General features: G+C 40.3%; 1 protein-coding gene across 1 annotated transcript in view; it reads right to left on the reverse strand.

Moving 5' to 3' along the window:
* col9a1c (collagen, type IX, alpha 1c) overlaps window positions 1-23,300 on the reverse strand; it is a gene marked incomplete at its 5' end in the record, with an annotated part of 26,617 nt that extends 3,317 nt beyond the window's left edge. The window contains 34 exons of the mRNA XM_010790508.1: window positions 1,513-1,707; window positions 1,807-1,861; window positions 2,537-2,683; window positions 3,474-3,506; window positions 3,607-3,651; window positions 3,760-3,795; window positions 3,901-3,972; window positions 4,309-4,362; window positions 4,535-4,588; window positions 4,696-4,749; window positions 4,878-4,922; window positions 5,974-6,027; window positions 6,145-6,198; window positions 6,296-6,349; window positions 6,432-6,485; window positions 6,593-6,646; window positions 6,739-6,792; window positions 6,868-6,921; window positions 7,142-7,195; window positions 9,559-9,615; window positions 9,785-9,823; window positions 10,273-10,344; window positions 10,943-10,996; window positions 11,108-11,131; window positions 11,224-11,259; window positions 11,362-11,406; window positions 11,501-11,572; window positions 13,576-13,611; window positions 13,732-13,821; window positions 14,184-14,201; window positions 17,006-17,086; window positions 17,639-18,035; window positions 20,408-20,537; window positions 23,229-23,300. Of these exons, the coding sequence (XP_010788810.1) occupies window positions 1,513-1,707; window positions 1,807-1,861; window positions 2,537-2,683; window positions 3,474-3,506; window positions 3,607-3,651; window positions 3,760-3,795; window positions 3,901-3,972; window positions 4,309-4,362; window positions 4,535-4,588; window positions 4,696-4,749; window positions 4,878-4,922; window positions 5,974-6,027; window positions 6,145-6,198; window positions 6,296-6,349; window positions 6,432-6,485; window positions 6,593-6,646; window positions 6,739-6,792; window positions 6,868-6,921; window positions 7,142-7,195; window positions 9,559-9,615; window positions 9,785-9,823; window positions 10,273-10,344; window positions 10,943-10,996; window positions 11,108-11,131; window positions 11,224-11,259; window positions 11,362-11,406; window positions 11,501-11,572; window positions 13,576-13,611; window positions 13,732-13,821; window positions 14,184-14,201; window positions 17,006-17,086; window positions 17,639-18,035; window positions 20,408-20,537; window positions 23,229-23,300 (2,445 nt within the window). The remainder of the gene's footprint in view (window positions 1-1,512; window positions 1,708-1,806; window positions 1,862-2,536; window positions 2,684-3,473; window positions 3,507-3,606; window positions 3,652-3,759; window positions 3,796-3,900; window positions 3,973-4,308; window positions 4,363-4,534; window positions 4,589-4,695; window positions 4,750-4,877; window positions 4,923-5,973; window positions 6,028-6,144; window positions 6,199-6,295; window positions 6,350-6,431; window positions 6,486-6,592; window positions 6,647-6,738; window positions 6,793-6,867; window positions 6,922-7,141; window positions 7,196-9,558; window positions 9,616-9,784; window positions 9,824-10,272; window positions 10,345-10,942; window positions 10,997-11,107; window positions 11,132-11,223; window positions 11,260-11,361; window positions 11,407-11,500; window positions 11,573-13,575; window positions 13,612-13,731; window positions 13,822-14,183; window positions 14,202-17,005; window positions 17,087-17,638; window positions 18,036-20,407; window positions 20,538-23,228) is intronic.
* Window positions 23,301-23,561: the final 261 nt, after the last annotated feature.

A 23,561-nucleotide genomic window follows, 5' to 3' on the forward strand; every position in this document is an offset into this window, starting at 1 on the left:
CTTGAATCCAAAATACTGCCACACCGGAGAATCGAGATGTGTAGGTTTTGTAACCAATTCCATTTCACTTTAAATTCCCCGCGAGTAAGTCACACGTTGTCTCCCGCTTGTCGCTATATTATTAATTTGGCTGCTACGCTGCTGTACGTGCGCACGGAGTGTCCTGACCTGGCTGTGTGTCAGCCCCGCCACTCACAGCGCGCATGGACGGCAGCCACAGCTCGTCTGGCAGCCACAGCGCTCCTAGCTAAAATGCTGGTCACATCCTTATGTAAACAAACACGCATGTAAACGGCAATTTATCGAGCTCAGAAAAGTTATCGAGTCCATTTTTATTTATCGTACGATAAGTCAATTTATCGATTATCGCGACAGGCCTAGCAGTACCACAGAATAGTAATTCTCTCATAATAACACTTAACAAATATGATCTATTCTTATGTAACAAGACATGAAACTAATGAAGCTCAGCGCAAGTTCAACCAGGAAGACCTTCTTTACTCATTCATTTACTATGCTATGTTACTACTCTCTCTCCTCTCAATATGTGATCGGGGGCGTCACTCCCCAGCTTAACCAATCACTTCGCTCTATTCTCACGAGCCTATCACAGCGCTCCGCTAAACCTTTTAGATCGGCTCTCCCCCCTGACAGCTGTCATTTCAGGTGACTCGACGCAACCCTCCTCCCCCCCTTTTCACCTCCTGTCCCTCTGAATCCAGGGTCAAGCTAAGCCACTCCCCTTCAGACCGACCCCAACTATCCATTCACCACCACCAGGGTCAAGCTAAGCCCCTCCCCTTCAGACCGAACCCAACTATCCATTCACCACCACCAGGGTCAAGCTAAGCCCCTCCCCTTCAGACCGAACCCAACTATCCATTCACCACCACCAGGGTCAAGCTAAGCCCCTCCCCTTCAGACCGAACCCAACTATCCATTCACCACCACCAGGGTCAAGCTAAGCCCCTCCCCTTCAGACCGAACCCAACTATCCATTCACCACCACCAGGGTCAAGCTAAGCCCCTCCCCTTCAGACCGACCCCAACTATCCATTCACCACCACCAGGGTCAAGCTAAGCCCCTCCCCTTCAGACCGAACCCAACTATCCATTCACCACCACCAGGGTCTAGACCCCGGGGGGGGTTTCGTCGGATCGGTTCTCCCCTCCCGAATGATACTCCTGCACAACGGGGCCTTATCGCCAAAACTCGATTACATTCATTTGTGTATTCCCGGGAATAAATATGTATTTTTATCAAAACCATCTCTCCTGATTGAACGAGTGTTAATTGTGTCAAAATAACTCAAAATGCGGTATTTCTAACTCAGAATATGTTCCCTATTTGAAAGGGAAGTCTTGTTCATGACCAATAAGCTACCGGTAGTTGTTTTACTCTAATATGTTGATGAACAACTAGTTGATGGTGAATATGTGTTCCTTAATCTAAAGTGTTACTCATTTTAGTTTTTTGAGCAGTGGAGGGTGAATTATTAGAGACTCACTGACCTGTCTTGCCTGGCATGCCTGGAAGTCCAAAGAAGCCTGGATGACCTTTGGCCCCTGCTGGCCCCGGGGCCCCTGCTGCTCCTGATGGTCCTGCTTGTCCTTCTGGTCCAGAGGCTCCTACAGGTCCAGGAGTCCCAGGGGCACCAAGGGCTGAGGGCCTCTTCAGCATCTCCCTCATGAACTCTGCTAGTTGCTCTACAAAGACACAACAGAAACAGGAACGCATTTTCATTACCATGGGTTGAATATGAGGGATGATATGGATTTAATGAATGAATGTGAACATGTATGCACCTTCAACGACGACTGAGCACATTTCCCGAAGCTTGTCATCGTTCACTTTAGGGCCCTGTGAGTGGATGAATGAATGAATGGATGAACACTGCAAAGCCTAACATGCTATGAATTAATTTTAATGACAATTATATTGCAAACAACTATATGACATTTCATAACATTTCTTGTAACTATAACATATGAAATGTTTCATGATATGATATCTTATTATACTATATTATGAAAGTATCAAAGGACATTTTATACAAGAATACATCATAATATTTTTTACCCATATTTACTATAGCATGGCGTTTTTAGGACACACTGACGTTGTAGTTTTTGTTATAATTCTCTTATAATGCACTGTGAAATTATTTTTGGAATATAATCTATATTTTATCATTTATATATAATATTAGGTCAATATTGTGACATCCTATATACTAGGATTTTTGTAAACCTCTTTTATAACAGGCTAGCAGGTTAGCTTGTCTAGTCATTCCCAACAAATGATTGGATCGGATTGAAAAAATAGGTAATCAAATATTAACAATATAGTTTTGACACAAAAAGTGACCTAAGTCTGTTTATTGTGTCTTTAAAAAGCCATCATGTTTAAATTCACCCTCTTAGCTTAGCCTGTTAGCATGTTTACATTGACTTATTTGCACCATGTACACCTGCACTTGATGAGAATGTATTTGCAGTTGAATATGCAAATAGTGTTTTCAATTATAACACTCACTGGTACACCCCTGGGTCCTGGGGTTCCAGGAAGACCTTGTTCTCCATCCAGTCCTCGGGACCCCATTGGACCGGATAAACCCCCGTGACCCGTCTGACCCGGCCTGCCTTCGTCTCCGGTAGCTCCTCGTGTGCCTTTGTCACCACGCTTCAGGTGGAAAAAACACATTTAGATCCCATTCAGAGGAAACTACAAGTCTGAAGGTTAGGATTTGTTCACATACAATGTAGGTTGCTTCCAGAGAGGGCAAAAGTACACACATTCTTTACTCAAGTAGAAGTACAGATACTCCTGTCTAAAAATACTCCGGTAAAAGTAGAAGTACTGACTAAACTTCTTTACTCAAGTCAAAGTAAAGAGGCTTTGAAATGTACTTCAGTAAAAAGTACCCATAACTAGCAGCTGTTTTAAAGAGTACCTGACCTCCCTTTATATTAATAGAACAATAATGTCATTGTTAGCTAATGAATGTTTCCATGCTGAACAACGGCAACATGACAACGTTTCCATTGGTCCCTCTTCTTTAGAGAAGACCAGGAAATGATGGATACACGGATCGTGTTCAAATCAATAGGCACGCAATGACTCTAAATAATAATGATCACGCCACCAAACACACATTCAAACTAAAGGAACCAGCCTGTTTGGAAAATGTGAGAAGTAGAAAGTACAGGTATTTGGGGTTCAACATGTAAGAAGTAGAAAGTACAGGTATTTGTGTTCAAAATGTAAGAAGTCAAAGTAAAAAGTCGTCAGAAAAATGTACTGAAGTACAGTAACGAAGTATTTGTACTCCACTACTTCCCACCTCTGGTCGCTTCAAATCCATTTGTGTTACAGCTAGGTAAGGATCAATTTCTATGTGAAAAGATATTCAGGCAACAGTTAAGTAAACAGTAATGTAAGAAGAGTACAGAGTGTAGTTGTATTTGTATACCTCTCCTTTGAGTCCAGTGATACCAGGAGGGCCCTGAAAACACACACATATTGGTTTAAAATCCTCTCAAGGACATGTTGACGCATTTTAACACACATGATGAGATCTGAAAACACAGATTAGCTTCACACACCTGGTCTCCCTTTATCCCGAGTTCTCCTGCCATTCCTGTGTCTCCCTGTGCACAAAAACGTAATGAGTCTGTAATTTGCGGACCAGTGTAATCGCTGGAAAAGTGTCACTCAAAAACACAATCAAAATAAATGCAGATTATAATGGTTCTTACCAAACTTCCCTTTGGTCCCATTGGTCCCATATCCCCCTAGAAAACACATGAAAACACATTATGTACTTCAACTACTCCAACACTCCATTTTTGATATTTGAATATTATACCATAACAGAGGTAAAAAGGGATTGTTCTAACCTGATCACCTTTGTGTCCAGTGTGACCCTTCAGTCCTCTGTCCCCCATGTCACCTTTATCTCCTTTGTCTCCCTGAAAATACAGAGTTGTTCATATGCAAATTCTACACATTGATATTTACCGGTTTCTTTTTTCTATAATTTACTTTAAATCGGATTAGATTAGACATGTATTGATCCCAACATAGGAAATTGTTCAGTCAAAACAGCATGTTAACAAGGCATTGGAGTCAATAAATACAAAAATTGACAGATAATACACATATCAACAGTACAAATATATATATCCATCATTGTTAACTGCTTTGTAAAGTATTTTGGTTAATGAAAGTTATCTGTAAACAAGATTTTGTTGTGATTTGACCCTCAACATTTCTGTTTGTGGAACATTATATCAATCATTTCTCACCACGATGCCTGGAGGACCCTCAGCCCCGAGTGGGCCTTGTTTTCCGGTTTCACCCTGGAAATATATAATCAATAGAGTTAAAGCATCGACTACAGTTTACTTTTGGACTTGAAATGTATGCACTTAAAACCTTCAAAAAGAGTGCAACTAAAATCAACGAAACACCGAATTCAAAAGAACTGAAACCTTAAAATATCCTGAAACTGAAAAGTAAACATGAACTCACAGTGGATCCTTTCTCTCCAGTGTTCCCATCTTCTCCATTATCTCCAGGCTCTCCCTTTATGAAATCACATGTTGGGTTTGAACATACGACTGGCAGCACACGCATGAATAAAGAATGATTGTAATGAAAGAGTGAGCAGATAATAAAACGGATAATCTCACAATCTTTCCAGGAAGTCCAACTGGCCCGACGGCACCCTCAGCTCCGATGTCACCCTAAAACAAAACCGGGATCGTGTTCAAATGTCTCTCCGCTCAACGTTAATGTCTAACGGTGCGGGGATGACATTCTGGATGCACATTGTGGACATGCTTCATTAAAAAGAGGTGATGAGTCCAATTACCTTTGCACCAGCGGGTCCTGCTACTCCCTGCTTCCCTGGCAGACCCTATAGGAACACGACATAATAAATAAATAGGATTTACTAATACATTTATACGGTATTTTTAAAAGTAAGGTCAATAAAGAATAGAAATCTGGAATATTTAATGTTTTTTTTTGTTATTTATTTTTCTACTCAATGTGAATTTGTTGTATTCCTGTTACCTGTGACTTTTATTGTATATATTATTTTATGTATTTGTATTATTATAATTTGTTCAGTGACCATGACCTAATGGGGTAGGGGTGGGGATAGGGGATGGGTATTTTTCTTTCCTCTAACAGACAAATTGTCCTGTACTTTATATAATGGGCTCGAAATGTAATGTCAGCAAAAAACCAAATAAAAATATGTTTTATTTTTGAAACACCACTACAGCCTTACTAGTTGCTCTGAGTACTAACGTTGCCAAAAAAAATGTTTTAAGTGTTATTTACAGAACATGAAATGTAGATGTCAGGGTTGGGGACAGCTACTTCTCAATAGAAAGTACCCTGTAAATGATGTTTTTGTATATATTAAGCTTACCACTATATCATTTAAAGCCTTTTGTTTAAATAGACCATAACATATTCTTAGTAAATATCTATGTCTGAATACTTAATTGTTTTGTTAAATAGTTTTTCTTGTTGTGGGACTGCACTTTGTATCAATTCGGTAGAACGGCCCATATACTAATGCTGCCTATTAGCCATATTAGAGATATCATTATCAACAGTTTTTGAGTTGTAAACAGTGCTAATGTCAATTTTCAAAGTTGTAATTAAGATTCGATAGATCTGGTGTTTTTAAAAGCTCCATTATCTCTGGCTTTGACCGTACTAATACCTCAACCAGTTCTATAATCATCCAAAGAACATGCTTGCTAACATGCTTGCTAACATGCTAATACACTTCAGAGACGTGTTTTGTGCTCTTTGGCAGCACCTCTGGTGATAAGCTGTAATTGCAGGTTTTTTTATTCTGGCATACATGTTTACACAGGACTTTTTTAAGGTTCTCACATTTAACTTTATGATATAAAAACAACAATGAAAGAATATGAAGTCAGACTTACAGGAATACCCACAATCCCCCTGAGACCGACAGTCCCAGCAGTACCAGCTTCTCCCTGTTGAGAACATTGTATGCATCGCAATTAATAATAATTGGTGTTAGATGAAAAAATATATATCTGGCCGTCAAACACTTTTCTACTTTTCTAAAAGTTGCATAATAAGCTTCAAACCTTGGCTCCATCAACTCCAGGAATACCATCAATGCCATCTTTTCCGGACTCTCCCTGTAAATTCACAGCACACGTTAGACTTCAAATACATTTTAAACAACGCTGTGCTAAACAATACAATTATTGAATCCAATCCAATCAGTGTACTCACAACGTCTCCTTTTTCTCCCACAAGACCCCGCTCTCCTTGAGGTCCCACAGCTCCCTGATCAATACATTTTTTTTCTTAATCATTAAAATCTTTCCAATAATAATTTGCAATAATATCCACAAAGAAAGAAACTTACATCCTCGCCCTTAGGTCCCTCCAAACCCTGACGACCACGGATTCCCTCCACACCCTAAAAGAGGACAGATCAGACGCACATCGGAGAATTAGATTTCAATATATCCAACTATTTTGCTTTTAGAATAAATGCCAATCAGCAGAAGAAACTAAGTCGCTTACAGGAGCTCCAGGTGGGCCAGTAGGTCCTTGGACACCATTGAAACCAGGAGGACCCTTTGAACAGAAATATATGTATATCAGTATCTAGTAAATATCATCTTTATTTGTAAAAAGCATGGTTTAGTAGGAACTGTGGTTTAACATACTCTGTCTCCCTTTTCTCCCAGAGTTCCAGGGAATCCAATGGGTCCTCTCACGCCCTACAATAACAATAAATAATTAAATATATATAAATATACTTTCTGTAATACACCTTGTGACTGAGGTGTCCTTACGTCATCTCCCATGCGACCGGGTGGCCCCTGAGGACCTGCCTCTCCATCTGTTCCCTGCGCAAACAAGAACAAATTAATTAAATTGCGAGAACAGAGATAATCAGATTGAGCCGTATGTTTGCTGCCAGGTTGTATTAGGTATCCATCTTCCATACATATGAGCAATTACTGGAACTCACACAGTAGTTTGTTTTACAGAGAGATGGTGTCAAAAGGAAAATTGGATATTAAGAATAAACATCATTTGTTGTCTAGATGATTATCTGTTACGTACCATCTCTCCAGGAATCCCATCCTTTCCAGGCTCACCAGGCAAACCTGTGTATCCCTGAAGGCAACAATCAAATGCATTCATATTGTTGAACAATTGTAACACACATATTATATTTCTATATCTATTCTGAAAACTATATCATAAAGTTTCCCTATTGACTTCATAATGTTTTCCTCTTTTACCATAATATCTAACAAGACTAATACAGCCACATTTCTGCACTGGAAAACATGCAGCTCCAAAAACAAGTTAATATATAATAAAAAAAAGGTGTTTTCGCTTTTAGTAAGTGAACAAATCTGCCAATAGAACAAGTACAAAATGGCTTGGTAAGATCTCTTGAAGTAAAGATGGGATATTTAGATAAATGAGATCTTGTATTTAGCTGGGAAAACTTGTTTTGAACTATTTGACCAGAATTAGGGACATTGTTACAAATAAAGCCAGAAATGATAAGACGTTTTCTGTTTTCTGTTATTTTCCTATAAAATAAGGTGTTTTTTTAATTAAGAGACTTTGACCTAAAGATGCTTAAGATGCATTGTCTAAAAACAAGACTCAAAGGTCCCATGTCATGGCCATTTCTACTGATCATAATTCCATTGTTGAGGTCTACTAGAATACATTTAAATTGTGCAATTTTCCAAAATCTCATTGGTTTCTCATACAGCATCTCTGTGCCGATGTGTATTCACTCTCTGTCCTAAACGGCTTGTTGGAGCTCCTGCCCCCCCTCCCTAGGAGCCCAATGGCCGTCTGTGAGACAGCGAAACCCAGCCCGAAATCAGCCCGAACACACACACCCGCAGCCTGGCTGGGAGTTTGTGTGTGTGCTCACACACCGACTCACAGCCTCGCCGCGTCCCGCCGTCTCAGGGAGGAGAAATCGGCGGGGCTGCAGCTGAGAAAAGATTGAGTGTGTGTGTGTGAGGAAGTAATGGCTCCGCAGACGTAACGGCTTCACGGATTGGTCCATTTTGACCAATCCACGGAGGGGTCGCCGTTACGTCACTTGGTTCCCGGAAGAAAAATATTGAAAAAGAAAATCCCCAACGAGGCGTTCTGGGGCAGCATAGACAGGTCTTCTCTGTGTTAGAGTGTTACTCCCTACAGGGTGTACTTTGAGGGTTTGTGACTCTGCAGACCGTTTACATGCAGAACAACCTTCATAACACACAAGGGGACGGGTAATAACCAGAAAAGCATGACAAGGGACCTTTAAGTTATTAGGTTTTATATCAAGTGTAGAGACATATTCTGACTAGAAATTAGACAAATATACCTGGCAAGATTTTGAATGTTTGCAGTGTGTGAGGCTATTATTAGAACCAGCTGTGTTTCAAACTGATTGCTAACGTCAGCATGTTAACAATGTTGCTAATGACAATGTTTGCTTGATAATGTTTAAGCGCTGGATATGTTTAGCACCTGAGATCAGGCTGTAAGAGGGCTTACATTTGCGTATTAGCAGGAGATTTGATGAAGCTGATGGGAATGAGTTTGCCAGCATTAAACTATCGGACAAAATTAGATTTGGATGGGATGATAATTACAATCACTTATGAACCACTAGAGTGTGGCAGTGTGTGTATCTGAAGAAACCCTCCTGCCGTGTTCCTGTGTTTTCAGTTTTTCCGTCTTATTTTGCTGTGTCACAGAGACCTGGCAACCTCTCAACATAGCAACCAGGCTTAAGCGTGCACCCTAAAATGTTGCTGTGTCAAATACAAATAACGGAAACAGCATCAATGAAAGGCAAATACAAGAGGATAAATGACAAGGGATCACCAAAGTTATAATAATTAATTGTATTGGAACCATAAAGGTCTGGAAAAGATCTAACGACAATCCATCAAATAGTTCAGATATATTAGATATTTCAGTCGAGAAAAAAAGTTACAATTTGCAAGGTACAATAAAAATACAACGCTAAGCAGGTATTCGGTAAAACCGTTGTTATGCAGTTCATAAACAGCAACAATTTTACCTCACAAAGCTACTTGTTTTAAACAAATTATTATATTAATATTGAATTTGTTGATGATGTCCAAGTATACTTAGTGCTGATCAATTCCAGAACGCAACGACTTTAATATCTCGCCTTGTTAGCATCGGTTAGCTAATAAAAGTGTAATCTTCGACAGATGATTGACAATTGGATCTATTTTGGCAGAGGCTTGTTGTTGATCTCCACACGGGGGAATGTGTACCTCCATTTAATAACCGAAGCCTGCTCAAATGTGAAGCTACTCGTACTATAAATAGTAACCAGAACACTTCTGAAACCAACATCTTGTTACGTTGCATTAGATTATTGCAAGTCATGTGACCCTTGTGAATCCTACAGAGGGAAGAGTACCCAAAATCGTAACTAAATAAAACTAAATATTAAGTCTTATTTTTTTGAAATTCCTCACCTTCAGACCAGGTAGCCCAGCCAATCCCTGAGGGCCAGCGGGGCAGGCAGCTGGACACTAGCAAGGACAGATGGGACAGATATATATTCAGACATTTTGCAAACATGGCCGCTGCAGAGTCTCTTAACTTCAATGACTCTATCTACTCAGAAATGTAATGTCACCAATCCAATTGCCATGCATCCAGGAAACATTTGGCAGTGTGAAAAGAGATGAAAACACTCACAGGGTCCCCTCTCTCCTCAATGCCGGCACCAGGCGCTCCCTAAAACACAGCAGAGTGACATCTAAAACAGCCTCTCGGAGGTTTAGATGTGAAAATAAATACACCAGCAGAAATTCCCAGAGAGTGAGAAGAGTGAGAAGAGACTACAGCATGCAACGTCACCATAACCATGGAAATCTGAGCCAAAGGAGAATTATTTAGTTCCCAAATAGAGATGGGTAATCAGTATGAGATTACACCTGTTCTGTCAATATTGAGTTTGTTTCTGACATTGAGTGAAAGAAACTAATCATAATTGTTCCCAAATATCTATGTGGTGTTAAAATATATTTGTAATTGTTTGTGTCCAATTCAAACATATCCTAAAGGCTCTTATATATGGAAGATACAAAATGCCTGAATACATTTTGTAATATGTGTATTGTTTGAATTATATGCAAAAGATATTAGTACATGTAAGTAAAAGAGGGGTTAGTTGTGGTCCATACCGCTGGCCCTGGTGGACCAGGAGGGCCAGGAAGCCCTGAGGTGCCGGATGATCCTTTGGCTCCAGGTGAACCCTGCAGGTACAGGAAATATTATCAGAACATGTGATATACAGCATGTCACTTATAAGCGTTTAGTATTCGACCAAGACCAAAATCAGTCAAATCCAATAAATAGTTTTAAAAAGAAACCTAAACTCATATGTTTGACATTTTGCTATGTCGTTGTTTTCAGTGGAAAGGATAGGATTTCCAGTGAAAGTAAAAATCAATGGTTATAATAAATGTGTAAGCAGTATTTCAGTGCTGTACTGTAGCTAGTCAAGCTGTTCCAAACTATTCATAATGTCAGTGGTGCAAAGTAACAGTTGCAGCACTAAAATAAAAGTTATGGGTTTAGTCGACCAGCTACTAATTAAAAAAAAACACATGAAAAATAAAACAAATATTAACATGCAAAATAAACGCTCAATTAAAATGCCCCAGATGTGTAAAGGCTTTTAAATGTACAATGTTTCCCTCAGAAAGTCTGCGGAATAGAAATGCAAAGTGGCATATAATGGAATTACTTAATGTACATGAACTTTATTAAGAAAAATACTGGAGTAAGCTACTTTTGACTCTTTCAACTCGGCACATATAAACATTTATTCAAACTTTTGGTTTATCTCACCTCAGGCCCGATGTTTCCTTCGTCTCCGGGGATTCCTGGTTTCCCTGCTGGTCCCTGCCAGAATCAGACACACAGCATTTATTACAGTAAGACGTCCATTTTGTAAGCCATCTATTAGCATTTCAACAATTAGCATTTCATCAATGTTTGAGAGTAAACACATACGGTGGGTCCTTCACTTGATGGGCCCTGCGAATAAACAGAAAAAAGACGATTGGTAACTTCGTCATAGTCACATAATCCTAATGTGTGTTGCTTTAATAAGATATATTTCTACTTACAGGAGGCCCTTCGGGTCCAGGAAAGCCAGGAAGTCCCTGTAATCAGTAGATTAAAACATCAGTCACATGTTCTATGGATGCAAAAAAGGATAATCCCAATAAATGAATGTTTTCAGAGGGATATAAACGGTTACTGACTCTCTCGCCAACAGGCGCTCTGGGACCCATTGGACCAGGAGAACCCTGCAGATGAAAAACACACGATCACATACAGACCGACAGTACTGGCAGATATGATAAAGAGTGTGTGTTAGTGGATGAAGGTGATGTTTCCTACACCAATTCCTTGAAGGCCAGGAAGCCCTCTCTGTCCAGGAAAACCGACCTCCCCCTTCTCCCCTTTGCTGCCCTGGGAAACAGAAACAACATAAGTCAAACAGCTTAATCTTGTTTCCTGGATCTCTCTGCATCGTCGCTAAGATACACAGAGGCAGTTACAGTCAACATTTAATCAATGAAAGACCAGCCACTCCTGTTGTTTCTTAGATCAACGACAAACAAAGTACTGTGAGGCTATCGAGATAAATAGTGGGTTTGACAGGAAAGGGACCACAATAAGGTACCAAGGCACCGGTAAACAGTTCGCCTCTACTTGACACCCAGGTACCATCAGTTATTAAAACATTTTGGGTATCTTATTTATCATTGTTAATACATTTTGTGGAGTCATTTATGTGTCAGTCTGTGAGTTAGCGTGTAAGAAGAATTACTTTAGAGAAAATGTATTATTCAGTACAGTACATTGACCGTCCTGGGGGCAAAGTTCACGCAGAAAAGACGGTCAGATCTCAAAGCTGGATCCCATGTCTTTTCAATTGAGAGAGTTCAAGGACAAAAAGTCCTGATATCTAGATAATCTGTTTCCTTCACCAGATTTCCATTTTCTTTTTCGTTAATACAAACATTACATGTCTTAACTACCGTGCCAAAGCTGAAGACCGACTAGAAGTCAACACATGGCTTGAAACTGTTGCTTCTCACAATAACAAAGTACTGTTGCTTTCTCGTTGGCAAACATTGTCTAAATAGGCAGCCTTCATCTTTCTCTGGTAATTTCTGGGACTTTGCGTCAATCAATTTTGAGATATTGCAAAAAACGGATACAAGAGGAAGTCCAGATATTCCATAGAGATGTTTCCACAGGACTAAACGTTGTCCATCGTTGCAAAAGGGTTGCTTTGTAAAGTTTTACGGCCCGTCCTTGAAATCTTGGAGCTGGGCGTGTCTGAAAGCTTGGGGATTTTTTATGAGCAACGCGACCAACAACCAATCACATGAATCTCCCGCCCCCGACATACAAAGCAAAAAACCCCGGTTCTTCTCCACTATTGTATACTTTTGTCAGCGGGAAGGGCTATGATGAACATTTATGAGATTAATGTCTATGGTGCTATTTTATGCTACATTCCATGCTGGCTAAAGTTACTGTATGCTTGCTAGCAATGTTTAAGCGGATATCAAATCTCCAAACAGGCGAAAACCTACCAGTTTCACCCACTGTCTCTGCCACCTCCCTCCATGCCTGGTTCCTCCGGTTTGTATCCCGGTAAGTTATTAGCGACTGGTCATAAAGAACCGGGTGATTTGCTACCGCAATAACTAATTTCTCCTCCATTTTCAGGAATATAGAAAATGAACTGCGGTCTGGCTCTCCCAGCTTGCACACAGTTTGATTGGCTAGCGCTTGTACTGTCAGATTTGCATAAACGGGATTTGATTGGCTGACGCTTCCAGCTCAGCTTCAAAAGTTGAACATTGCTCAATTTTTGAATCCTGAAAATCCTGGAAATCTTCTCTTTGCTTCCCCACAATGCAGTTCGGGGAAAAGCGAGGCAAAGTGACGTCACCCCATTCAAAGTCAATGGGCAGAGAAGCGTTGGAGGATTTTTTTAACGCTGCTGTGTGGACGGGCCGTTAGGAAGATCCCTGGGACGCTTTTAGGTAAATACGCACCTTATATATACACCTAGAATATTTAAACTCTGCGTCAGTGTCAAGATAGTTTCTCTGTTAACCTGCAGCCACTGAGGCCTGACACCAGAATGAAGGATGCTTGATTTTGAACTAAAAGAGCTTCTGATGTTTTACTCCATGACCTAATCCGTTACCATCCGAGGGTTGAAATCTTTGTTTCATGTCGACTTAGTACAGTATGATCTTATATTCTGATTTCAAGCTTCATGAATCATAACGTCCAAAAACTTAAACCTGGTACTCAGAACCTGCGAGGTTCAGATCAGGTTTAAGTTGGATTTCGGCCATTTTATGTACAAGTAAAATTGTCTTGGACTTATCAGTTTGTATGTGTGTTGCATGCTTTACCACAGACGTAAAGTGACATTTCATACTTACAGTAGCACCTGGAGTCCCAGTAGAACCTGGAAGGCCCTGAAGAGACAAATAAAACATCATAGTTACAGAAAGCAGAGCCACAGAGAGGACTTGCTCTATGGTAATACAAATGATTTGTTTGTAGAAATAAAGAGAACGATTCAGGAGGTAACTTACATCTCTTCCATCTCTGCCGTTCTCTCCTCCGGGCCCTCGGGGGCCTTCTGGGCCAGTAACTCCAGGGGGTCCTTGGATGGATCTGTCAGGCTGCGAGTGGGGAAAACCAGTCAGCAAATGATAGTGAAATGACTAAATAACAACAACCATTAATATAGCTTTTAATCAAATTCGAGGAATCAGGCTATAATAAATATAATTTAAGTTAGGGGGTCAATTTATTTGAGTAATGTTAATATTAATATTCATAAAGTGCATTTTTCTATCTACACCCTGCAGGCGTGTTTCTAATTTCAAACATCTCAGATATAATTCAATATATCTGCTCCCGTCAAAACAGCAAACAAGCACAACCACCATTATAAATTAGGTTCAGAACAAAGCAATTAGGCAACCAAAGCACTGAAGTAGATTATAAAGCAAAAAGAAAGTAGGAGTAGATAAATAAATACCTCAGCATTGGCATACATCTGAAGAAGCAAGAGAGATCAGATAAAGGGAGAGTTAGTGAAAGTAGTCACACCACCCTCACCACCAAAAGTGTCAGCCGAAGCCTTTTCATGTTCATACAGTAGTAGTGAGTAAATCATGCTGTCATTTGAATATACAGCCCATAGTACCAACACTCCTCGTGTACAGAACCACCTCGCAGCTTGATGCAGGGATGTTAGCCTGAAATCTAATAGAGCGCACCAGGAGATATTACTTTCTATAGTGGGAAGGAACATTTGCATACAAGTGATTGAATAAAAACACAGTAGCTGATTCTGATTAATTGCTCTGCAGACGATAAACAAAATGAGATATGAGACAGCAGAGTGGCATTTTCATTATAGACTGCACATATTTCTCTCAGGCGGGAATCTCATTAGTTGTGCAAAAACCTCGGAAAAGTGACAGATAATATTTAGTCATGAAGGCCATAAACCGTACCTTACACAAGGCATGGATGTTCTTATCATAAATGTTTCGACATAGCAAAGATATTTGAGCTATCTGGAGGTTTATGAACCTCATAAAGGCAACATGTAGATGAGAAAGAAACTGGAGGGAAATAAGAGAACAACTGAAGCTAGCCTACAGCTAACGTCTGAACATTTGGTGTATTTCAACCCAGTCTCACGGCATTTCGTGTTATAGTCACGGAATTAATTTAATCTATTGATTCGTGTTCACCAACACGATTTTCCCCTTTTTTTCGTGTCACACAGAACAATTTTAAAAGCAATGTATTTCTATTGGTAGTATTGTAACAGACTGGTTATAATGTTGATGTTTGATGTGTTTGTTGTTCAGAGTTTGTTTGCATTTTACAGAGTGTCAATGAACGTGCCACTGTTTTGATGGACGGTTCTTTTGACCTATAGCTGTGGGTTTGGGTGGGAGAGTGTTGTCTGGTTGGTTGGGGCTGGAAGAGGGAGGTTCCTGGGGAGAGGGACGAGGGAAGCTAGGAGAGAGCTAGCGGGAGACGTGAAGGAGTGTGAGAATACGACAGGGTTAGTGGATTGTTTTGGCGTGGTTATGGCCAACAGTAACCTGTGATCTTTACAATAAACTCCCGGATAAAGGACAAACTAAGCCTCCCTGTGTTCCTGTAGCGAGACGCTACAGTATGTTTCGTGCATGCAACACGTCTTTTTGTCCGGTCGGGTCTTGGAATACCAGAAGCTGTGTGGTTCATAAAAACATTTTCTTACTAAATATCTTACCCTAAGCCTAACCCTTTTATTTTAAATTGTATAATGTTTGAGTTTTTTTGCCGTCCGCGAGGAAAAGAAATGGCTCAGAGCCTCAGAATACTGAAATCTGTATTTTTTGTCATCTTTTTTTCCTTCTAATTTGTTATTATTTGGTGCAGGCACGGAACATACTACCAATAGACATACATTGCTTTTAAAATTGTTCTGTGTGACACAAAAAAAATGTTGGTGAACACGAATCAATAGATTAATTTTGTGACTCTAACACGAAATGCCGTGAGACTGTGTTCTGTATTTGCTGTTTCACAAACCGTCAAGCGGCCAACACTCATGAATGAGGCGAGATTTGCCTTACTTTATGTTTAAACAATCTGACCTGTTTCGACTTTAATCTTTAATGTCAAAGCTAAAGAACAGCTTTGTTTGCTTGATGAATACAAAAAAACGTCAAAGAATGCAACAGCTAGGAGGAAATTAAGCTAGTTAGCGTGTTGCTCATTATACAATTACTGACTCTTAAAGCTAATGTTAAAGCCAAAGAACAGCTTCGTTGCTTGTTGAAATCACATTCGCCTGTAAATCAAACAGCTAAGAGAACATTTAGCTAACTACTTAACTAACTAGTTGCTCTGGTATGAGCAACAAAACTCCTGCTAACATTATTTATCTTTCTGAGCTAGTTAAGCTAACTGTCCTTCAAATTTAAGGTAGTATGCTAACAATTGTTAAAGTTATGCTCCATCATAGCAAAAGCCGTAAGCACAATCGGTTTGTCGTTGCCAGCTTGCTGTTCCTCAGTAAGAAGGGAGGAGAAAACCACTTTTAAAGGTCTTAAGCAGCAGGCGGCAGGTGTTATAATGCATTCCTGTCAGCTGATAATCAAGTAGCAGCAGGTAGTGTGTGTTTATGAGGAAAGCTATTTAAGGCAAGGCAACATACGTTACTTGTTAAAGCATTTTCTATTATTCCCCATTATACGTGCCTATCAACAGGACTTTTAATTATCCTCATTTGGGTGTGGGCAACGTCAGTAACTTTTCAGTTTAGCTGTAATTATGGAAAACCATGTTGTTAAGCTTAATGTTGTTTTTATGTTGAAGGAAGTAGTGCATGCTAAAGCCTATTATGTGCTGACTTTAGATGAAATGGTAACCACAAAAATCTAGCACACTTTGCAGGTTGGGTTGATCTCAGACTATTAATTTGATAAAACTTCCTGTTTGTTATTAAAAGTGTGCCATTAAGCTAACTAGGGTTTGTGTTTTGGCTCCATGCATTGAGGTTTAACAGCCAATGAGATCATGTCTGCCTGCTCCTAACACCTCTGCCTCAAGAAAGGTTTGTAGTGCTCCAACTCCAATCTGCTGTCCAGCTTGCAAATTGTTTGGGATGAACTGCAACCTTTTGATACAGGCTACTGAAGCAAACTGCTTGGTTGAGTATGTGTTACACTTCTGCAACCCAATCTCAGCATATGTCTGCCCTTGTTATCTCTCAGCATGCTGTAAGGCTTATTAACCCTGAGTAAAAACCACAAACCACAGCAGATGCTGAGCAGATCCGTGTTACTGTACCTCGGTGGCCGGCAGCTCGTTGCAGCTCTCTCTCTGGGCCCTCTGTGGGTCGCAGTGAATCAACATCCACTGGAGCTCAAACTGAAAAGAGATTGTATAATGTTACCGCAAAAGAAATAGCCTACTATGCAATCATTTTCAGATGTGACAGTGACAAAATGCCTCATTATGGTGCCTCGGTGTATCCGTCTGTCAGCAGGATTACAGAAAACCTGATTTCTTTGAAAGTTGGTGTAAGGGTGTAGCAGCATGGGCAAGAAGGAACTCTTTTGGAGTGAAATGGGATGACACACAAATTATTTTTCACTTATATTAAAAGTGCAACATGTGGCCTTTGGTGGTCTATCCCGAGTGCCCTTATAGGTACATGTAGGTTTGAAGCACTTCCCTCTGTGTGTTGTTGAGCTTCATTTTCCACCGTGGCTATTTTCTGCAGGGATTAAGCTTTTATATTTTTCCCACTGGAACCCAGCTGAGCCACTTTGCTGTGACAGCAGCACTTTACAATTATAACAGAGCTCAGCACACATATAAACCTGAACGTGTTTGTTCACGGAAAGCACCATTTCACTGGTAAGTCGATTTCAGAGGAACAGGATTAAATGGAGCCGGCAGTTTTCCGCCCGTGCTTACCACTACGGAGGCGTCAGGGTCAGTATCCAGCCTGCCAATGAGAGTGTCTCCCTCTGTGTTGATGGGGCCTTTGCCCTTGATGGGTCTCAGATCCACAGGCTGGCAGTCCACGTACAGAGTGACCTGGTCGCGCTCCACGCCAATCATCACTTTGTGCCACTTGGTGTTGAAGAGCACCGAAAGGCCGGGGAAGGTGACGGTCTGCAGGTTTCCATCAGCGCCCATCAGGAAGTATTCAAGCGCCTGCTGGTCTCCGTTCAGCCTCAGTCCGGCTTGTTTGTTGCCGTCTTCGTCCACTATTTGCCAGACGTTCCACACCTTGCTCACGGTGTTCTTGATCATGCGGAAAGTCACCATGAAGGAGTACTCGTCAGGGAAGCCGCGAGGAAAGTTTAACCTAAGAGGGAGATTTAGCAAAAGGGGTTAGCTGAGGTAGCGGGTTAGAATGATGGTTTTATTGAATGACACTCACGGAAAAGCTCAAACACATTTTTATTCATGATCACAAAATAAACACCAGTTAGCAAAGCTATCATTACAACACAAGACAAGGATAAAAATAACTTAAAAGCCTTGAGATCTCTGCCTGAGAGTCAAATACAAGCTGCAGACTTATATCACCGAGGAGAAAGAGGCTGCCTCTGTGCATAAATCAATGCTTCAATTAGAACACGCAGTCCAGGTTAGCTTCCACAGTCTGGGGTTTTAACAAGCCAGATTCTCAGTAGGTGGTGCATTCATAGATGGGCACTGCAGCCGGACTTTTACCATCTTGTAAACGATCAAGGTGAGGCAATAAAAAAACGAGTTTCCTGTATCCAGTAAAACAAATGAAGACCACTCTCTAGCCTTGCCTGAGGTGAGAAAGTCTGAAGTATGTGCTGCTTTTGGCCTGCAGGAGAAAATAAAGGGCAGGCAGCAAAAAGCATCAAAGCACAGTCTGTGCCACGGGACGTGTGTGGGGGGGGGGGAATAAACATGTATTTACATTCAGTGTGACAGCCCCGAGTGGTGTGGGGTGCCAGAAAGTTGCATAACTGCTTTTAAGGCAAGCTGGCCTGCACAGATAAGCCAAAGCAGACCAACTGGGAAACACCAGGAGATGACTTTGGTTATGTAAAGCGATATTATGTTATGAACCTACACACAAACCCACATTTCCTTTTGTGCATCATGTATTTTAATTGTAAAATAAAATGCAGTTGCAGAAACATAAATGGCTTTATTTGACCTTTATTTAAGTGCAATACAAATATGCAAACATAGCTTTTAATTATATTGTGAACAAAATCCAAATTGATAACTTCATTGTTTTGTCTGTATAAGTCAGAAGCACATGACCTTTTCCCCATAACACTCTGTGACATCTTCAAATTGCTTGTATTGTCCAAAAAACTATCAATTATGAAATGCTCACATAGGAGAGAAGTTGTGATTTACAGTAAAAGGGTACTACTACTACTACTGCTACTACTACCATACTTGTCAACCCTCCCGATTTTCGCGGGAGACTCCCGATTTCATTGCCCTCTCCCGGTTTCCTCCCGGGGTCATATTTCTCCCGCATTTCTCCCGCATTTCTCCCGATTTCTGACAAAATCTGATTTACTCAGGACTGTTTCCACTCGGACTTTAATACAGCTAAGCCATTGTTTGGTTTCCATGGTAACACGTCTCTTTAGTAGCGCGCAACTGAAAGTCTGAGAGGGTGAGGCAGATAGTCACAGAAAACAGAACAAGAATCGACAACTACTCTACTCTCTGACTGCGGTCAAGCCAGCCTCCACTCGGGAAAACCTAGTCAAGCCAGCCCGCACGTGATATTGCGGTGCGCGAATATCCTATGCATTACGGTAGAGTCAAAACAAATCATCCCTCTGTGTTTAGATGAGAATAAAACAAAAAAATCAGGACATTCTGATGTAGAGTTTCAAAATAAAAGACCTTTGGAGTCTCATGAGCTATCATCCCCCCCCATTTTGCATTTTGAAATGCTCCCGATTTCTGTGGTCTCAAGGTTGGCAAGTATGGGTAGGGAACATGTGCAAATTGATGCATTATGGGAAACATTAGAAACGCTTGACTCGTGGTCAGGGTCAGCCTCCGCACGCATGTTTTTGAACATTCTTTAAAAATGTGGATTCTTCAGGTCACATTACTTTAAAAAAGAGCAACACTTAATTGCTTGTAGACTCCCCATTAAGAAAGGGTAACTCAAAAGATGAAATATTGATTATGAAAGCAATGTCCATTCTTATTGAAGACTTGTGGATTCGTTGGAGACGTATTTTTTTGGAACAACATACCCTTTTTTCAAGGGGGTGCGGTTTCTCGAAAGGGGCACACATAACATTTTTGCCCCAGGGTCTATAAGCGGGGTTCTTGCTACAACTTACCTTTAATTAAAAGCTGGGGGAAACCTTAACAGGAAGCATGTTCAGGTTAAACCTTTAAAGTACTACTGTATGTACAACCTAAGATAAATCATTACCAAATAGACATGGTGAAATATGTCTCCACTGTACATTTACAAAGGCCTTCAAGAAATGTGCTCTTTGGGACGCTCATACATAAAAACGCCTTTGTGTCTAAGAGATGCCAAATATGTTCAGACTTGTTTTTTCTCTCTACCGATTATATGCTTTTCGCCATGCAGTAACATCTGTGGCGGACCTATAATAATGCAACACCTGCATCAGGAGGACCGCTGCCGCCTGTCAACATTTCTGTGTTTTTATCTGTCTTCTTTTAGGCCTTCAAAGTACTTACATGGTTGGAATTTGGAAGTTGGCCTCCCTGTCGAGGCGGTAGGCGACCTGAAGGGGCGTCGAACCCTCGACCTTCCTCACTCCTTTCAGAGGGATCACATCCAGCTGGAACTGGGTGATCAGATCAAAACCTGCAACATAATAATACATATTAGTAGATTACGTTTGTATAGCGCCTTTCAAGGGACCCAAGGCCGCTTTACATGGTGAACAAACAAACAAACAAACAAACAAAAGGGGCAAATAATGAAGTAAACATTTAATAAATAGCAGTAGGAGTGGAAGCAGGGGGACTGTGAGGGGTCAGGGGTCAAAGGCCATGGTGAACAGGGGAGTTTTTAAAGATGACTTGCAGATGTCCAGGGAAGCAGCATTGCAGCATGAAAAAATATATATAATAAAATAATAAAATGAAACTATGATACTATACAAACTCAAGCAGTGTAAAATTGATAAACATAAATATTACTGACTTACAAATTATATATAAACAAATGATCTACCTAATTACACATCTGAAAAAGGGGTGTGAAGAAGTTTGCACTTATTTAATCCCACCCTTTCTACCAAAAACTAAATTATTAACATTTTTTTTTTTTGCTTAGAAAAAAACATTTGTTATTGAAAACCCTGAAAATGCTAATGTTTTTATTTTTTATTTGATTTATTTTGAATGTTTAAAACAATAATACAAAAAAAGAATAATAATAATGAAATGAAACATGAGAATTATTATACTATACAAACTTAAGCAGTATCAAATAAATATATAGAGAGAGAGAGAGAGAGAGAGATGGATAGATAGAGAGAGAGAGAGAGAGATGGATAGAGAGAGAGATAGATGGATAGAGAGAGAGATAGATGGATAGAGAGAGAGAGAGAGAGAGAGATGGATAGAGAGAGAGATAGATGGATAGAGAGAGAGATAGATGGATAGAGAGAGAGAGAGAGAGAGAGAGATAGATTGAGAGAGAGAGAGAGATGGATAGAGAGAGAGATAGATGGATAGAGAGAGAGAGAGAGATGGATAGAGAGAGAGATAGATGGATAGAGAGAGAGAGAGAGAGAGATAGATTGAGAGAGAGAGAGAGATGGATAGAGAGAGAGAGAGAGAGAGAGAGAGAGAGAGAGAGCGATAGGTAGGTAGGAATTGTTTGCAATATTAATAAGAGAAATTAAGACACAAGAAATAAACAGTTAACATATTATGACTTGAATTGATTTGAGATTGACTAGGTTTGTGTTTCTATCTTTACTGATGAATAATACTTTTGGAAGATGTTCTTTACATTGATAAGCACAGGTTGTAGTTTAAGATTCCGTTTGTCTGTTCGACAGAACTGTGAAACTGCTTGCCTGATTTTCATGAAACTTGGTGGAAGAGAGTAGCATGGGTCACATGAGGTTCATGTTTTCATCTTTTCAAATTAATAAATGTAATATTTGGAAGATGAAAGTATTATTATGAAACGATTGACCACGGCGCTGGATGCTAACCCATTGACGGCATTATTTAGCGTGGTCACACAGGAGACACGAATAACAACTGATCAGGCTGAGGCTGTGGCGTTCTCTACCCTACTTGCTAGACCTCTGATACTCTTTAGTTGGAAGAAGGCTGCACCGCCGTCTCACCAGCGCTGGGTAGAGGATGTCCCATCTTAAACTTGAGCAGCTAAAGCAAACTACCCGGGGCTCTATCGCAAAGTACTATGAGGTCTGACAACCATTTCTGTCCTACTTTGAGAACAAATTCAATTCAACTGGAAGGTCACCAGTCCGGCAAGACCAAGTGCTACCGAGGTGTCCCTGAGCAAGACACCGTTCCCTACACTGCTCCCCGGGCGCCGTTCAAAATGGCAGCCTACTGCTCCTAACACTAGGATGGGTCAAATGCAGAGGGATTAATAAAAGTCAATCTTATCTTAATTCTCTAACATTGAAATAATGTAGCCAACCCCCCCCCCACCCCAAATTGTTTTTTATTCATTTATGTTTTAATTTTTACTTTTGGTTATTTAACCATGTAGTTTTTAATTTCATAATTTATGTTTACTTTCTATATACATATTTTGTATCTCCTCTGGATGTCAATTGATATTGTGTAAACTTTCTGTGTGTGCTGTATTTTTAGATGTTGAAAATCAATACAAATATTTGAATAATAATAAAACTATTGACCAGACTTTCATGAATGATGATGAGTGTATCGTGACCCATGAAAGAACCCATTACATTTGGAGTGGATCCAAATCAGGAGCTGATATCCAAACCATTTTTCAATTATAAAAAATGGCCGATATGCGATCCCAAGAGCCCTTCTAGTATAAATGCTAATTTCTGGTTATCACGATGGGCATAATTTGTCACTTCAACTTGCAGAACGAAGCTTGTTTGAGATATAGCATAGCAGTATTGGACCAGAAAACTAGGTGAAGGAAATGTATGATTAAGCTAAGGGTGAGATGGTGACATGTTGAACAAAAACAACTTCTTTACAACAATGCATATCTTTACCAAACCGCAGAGCAGCAGGAGTGCAGATGTGTTTGAAACGGGGCAGTGGTGAGCAATTACAGTCTTGCTGAGTTTGGATTGTTCTAACTCAAAGTCTGTGCAGCTCAAGTGGAACATTTCATTTGCCTCATTTGACATCCAGAGGAGTTTCCAGGAATGAAGCGGCCCGCCCTGTTCAACTAATTAAACTCAGCACCTAGTCTGTTGTCCCTTTAAAGGCTTTGAAGGGCTTAAGTTTGTGGTCATCTCAAACCACTGCTTTTACTTACGTTTGAGTGCAATCAAAATAAACAGTCGATCATTACCTGGAAGGTCATCTTGTCCGCTTCTCATCGGTGGGCAGACGGTGTCGCCATCCAAACGATTGAGGTCTAGTTCTGATTGGACGAAACAAAAAAAGCAGAATGTTGTTATCCGTTATAATCCTGTCCATGCAATAAATTACTTTCAGTTTAATTCAGTTAGCGTTCAAATACAAGAGAAAGGGCCACCTCTATAATGTCAAAGGGTATTAACATGACAATGCACTGTTGTTAAAGTTTAATGCACTGTTCTCTTACATCTACACTAACAGTATTTCAGTATTTGGACACAAATCAACATTGATTTATAAAGCGGACGGCTCCCAGACACCACTT

The sequence above is a fragment of the Notothenia coriiceps genome, unplaced genomic scaffold (assembly GCF_000735185.1).
Source record: "Notothenia coriiceps isolate Sejong01 unplaced genomic scaffold, NC01 NC01_scaffold00034369, whole genome shotgun sequence".
Classification (NCBI taxonomy): Eukaryota; Metazoa; Chordata; class Actinopteri; order Perciformes; family Nototheniidae; genus Notothenia; species Notothenia coriiceps.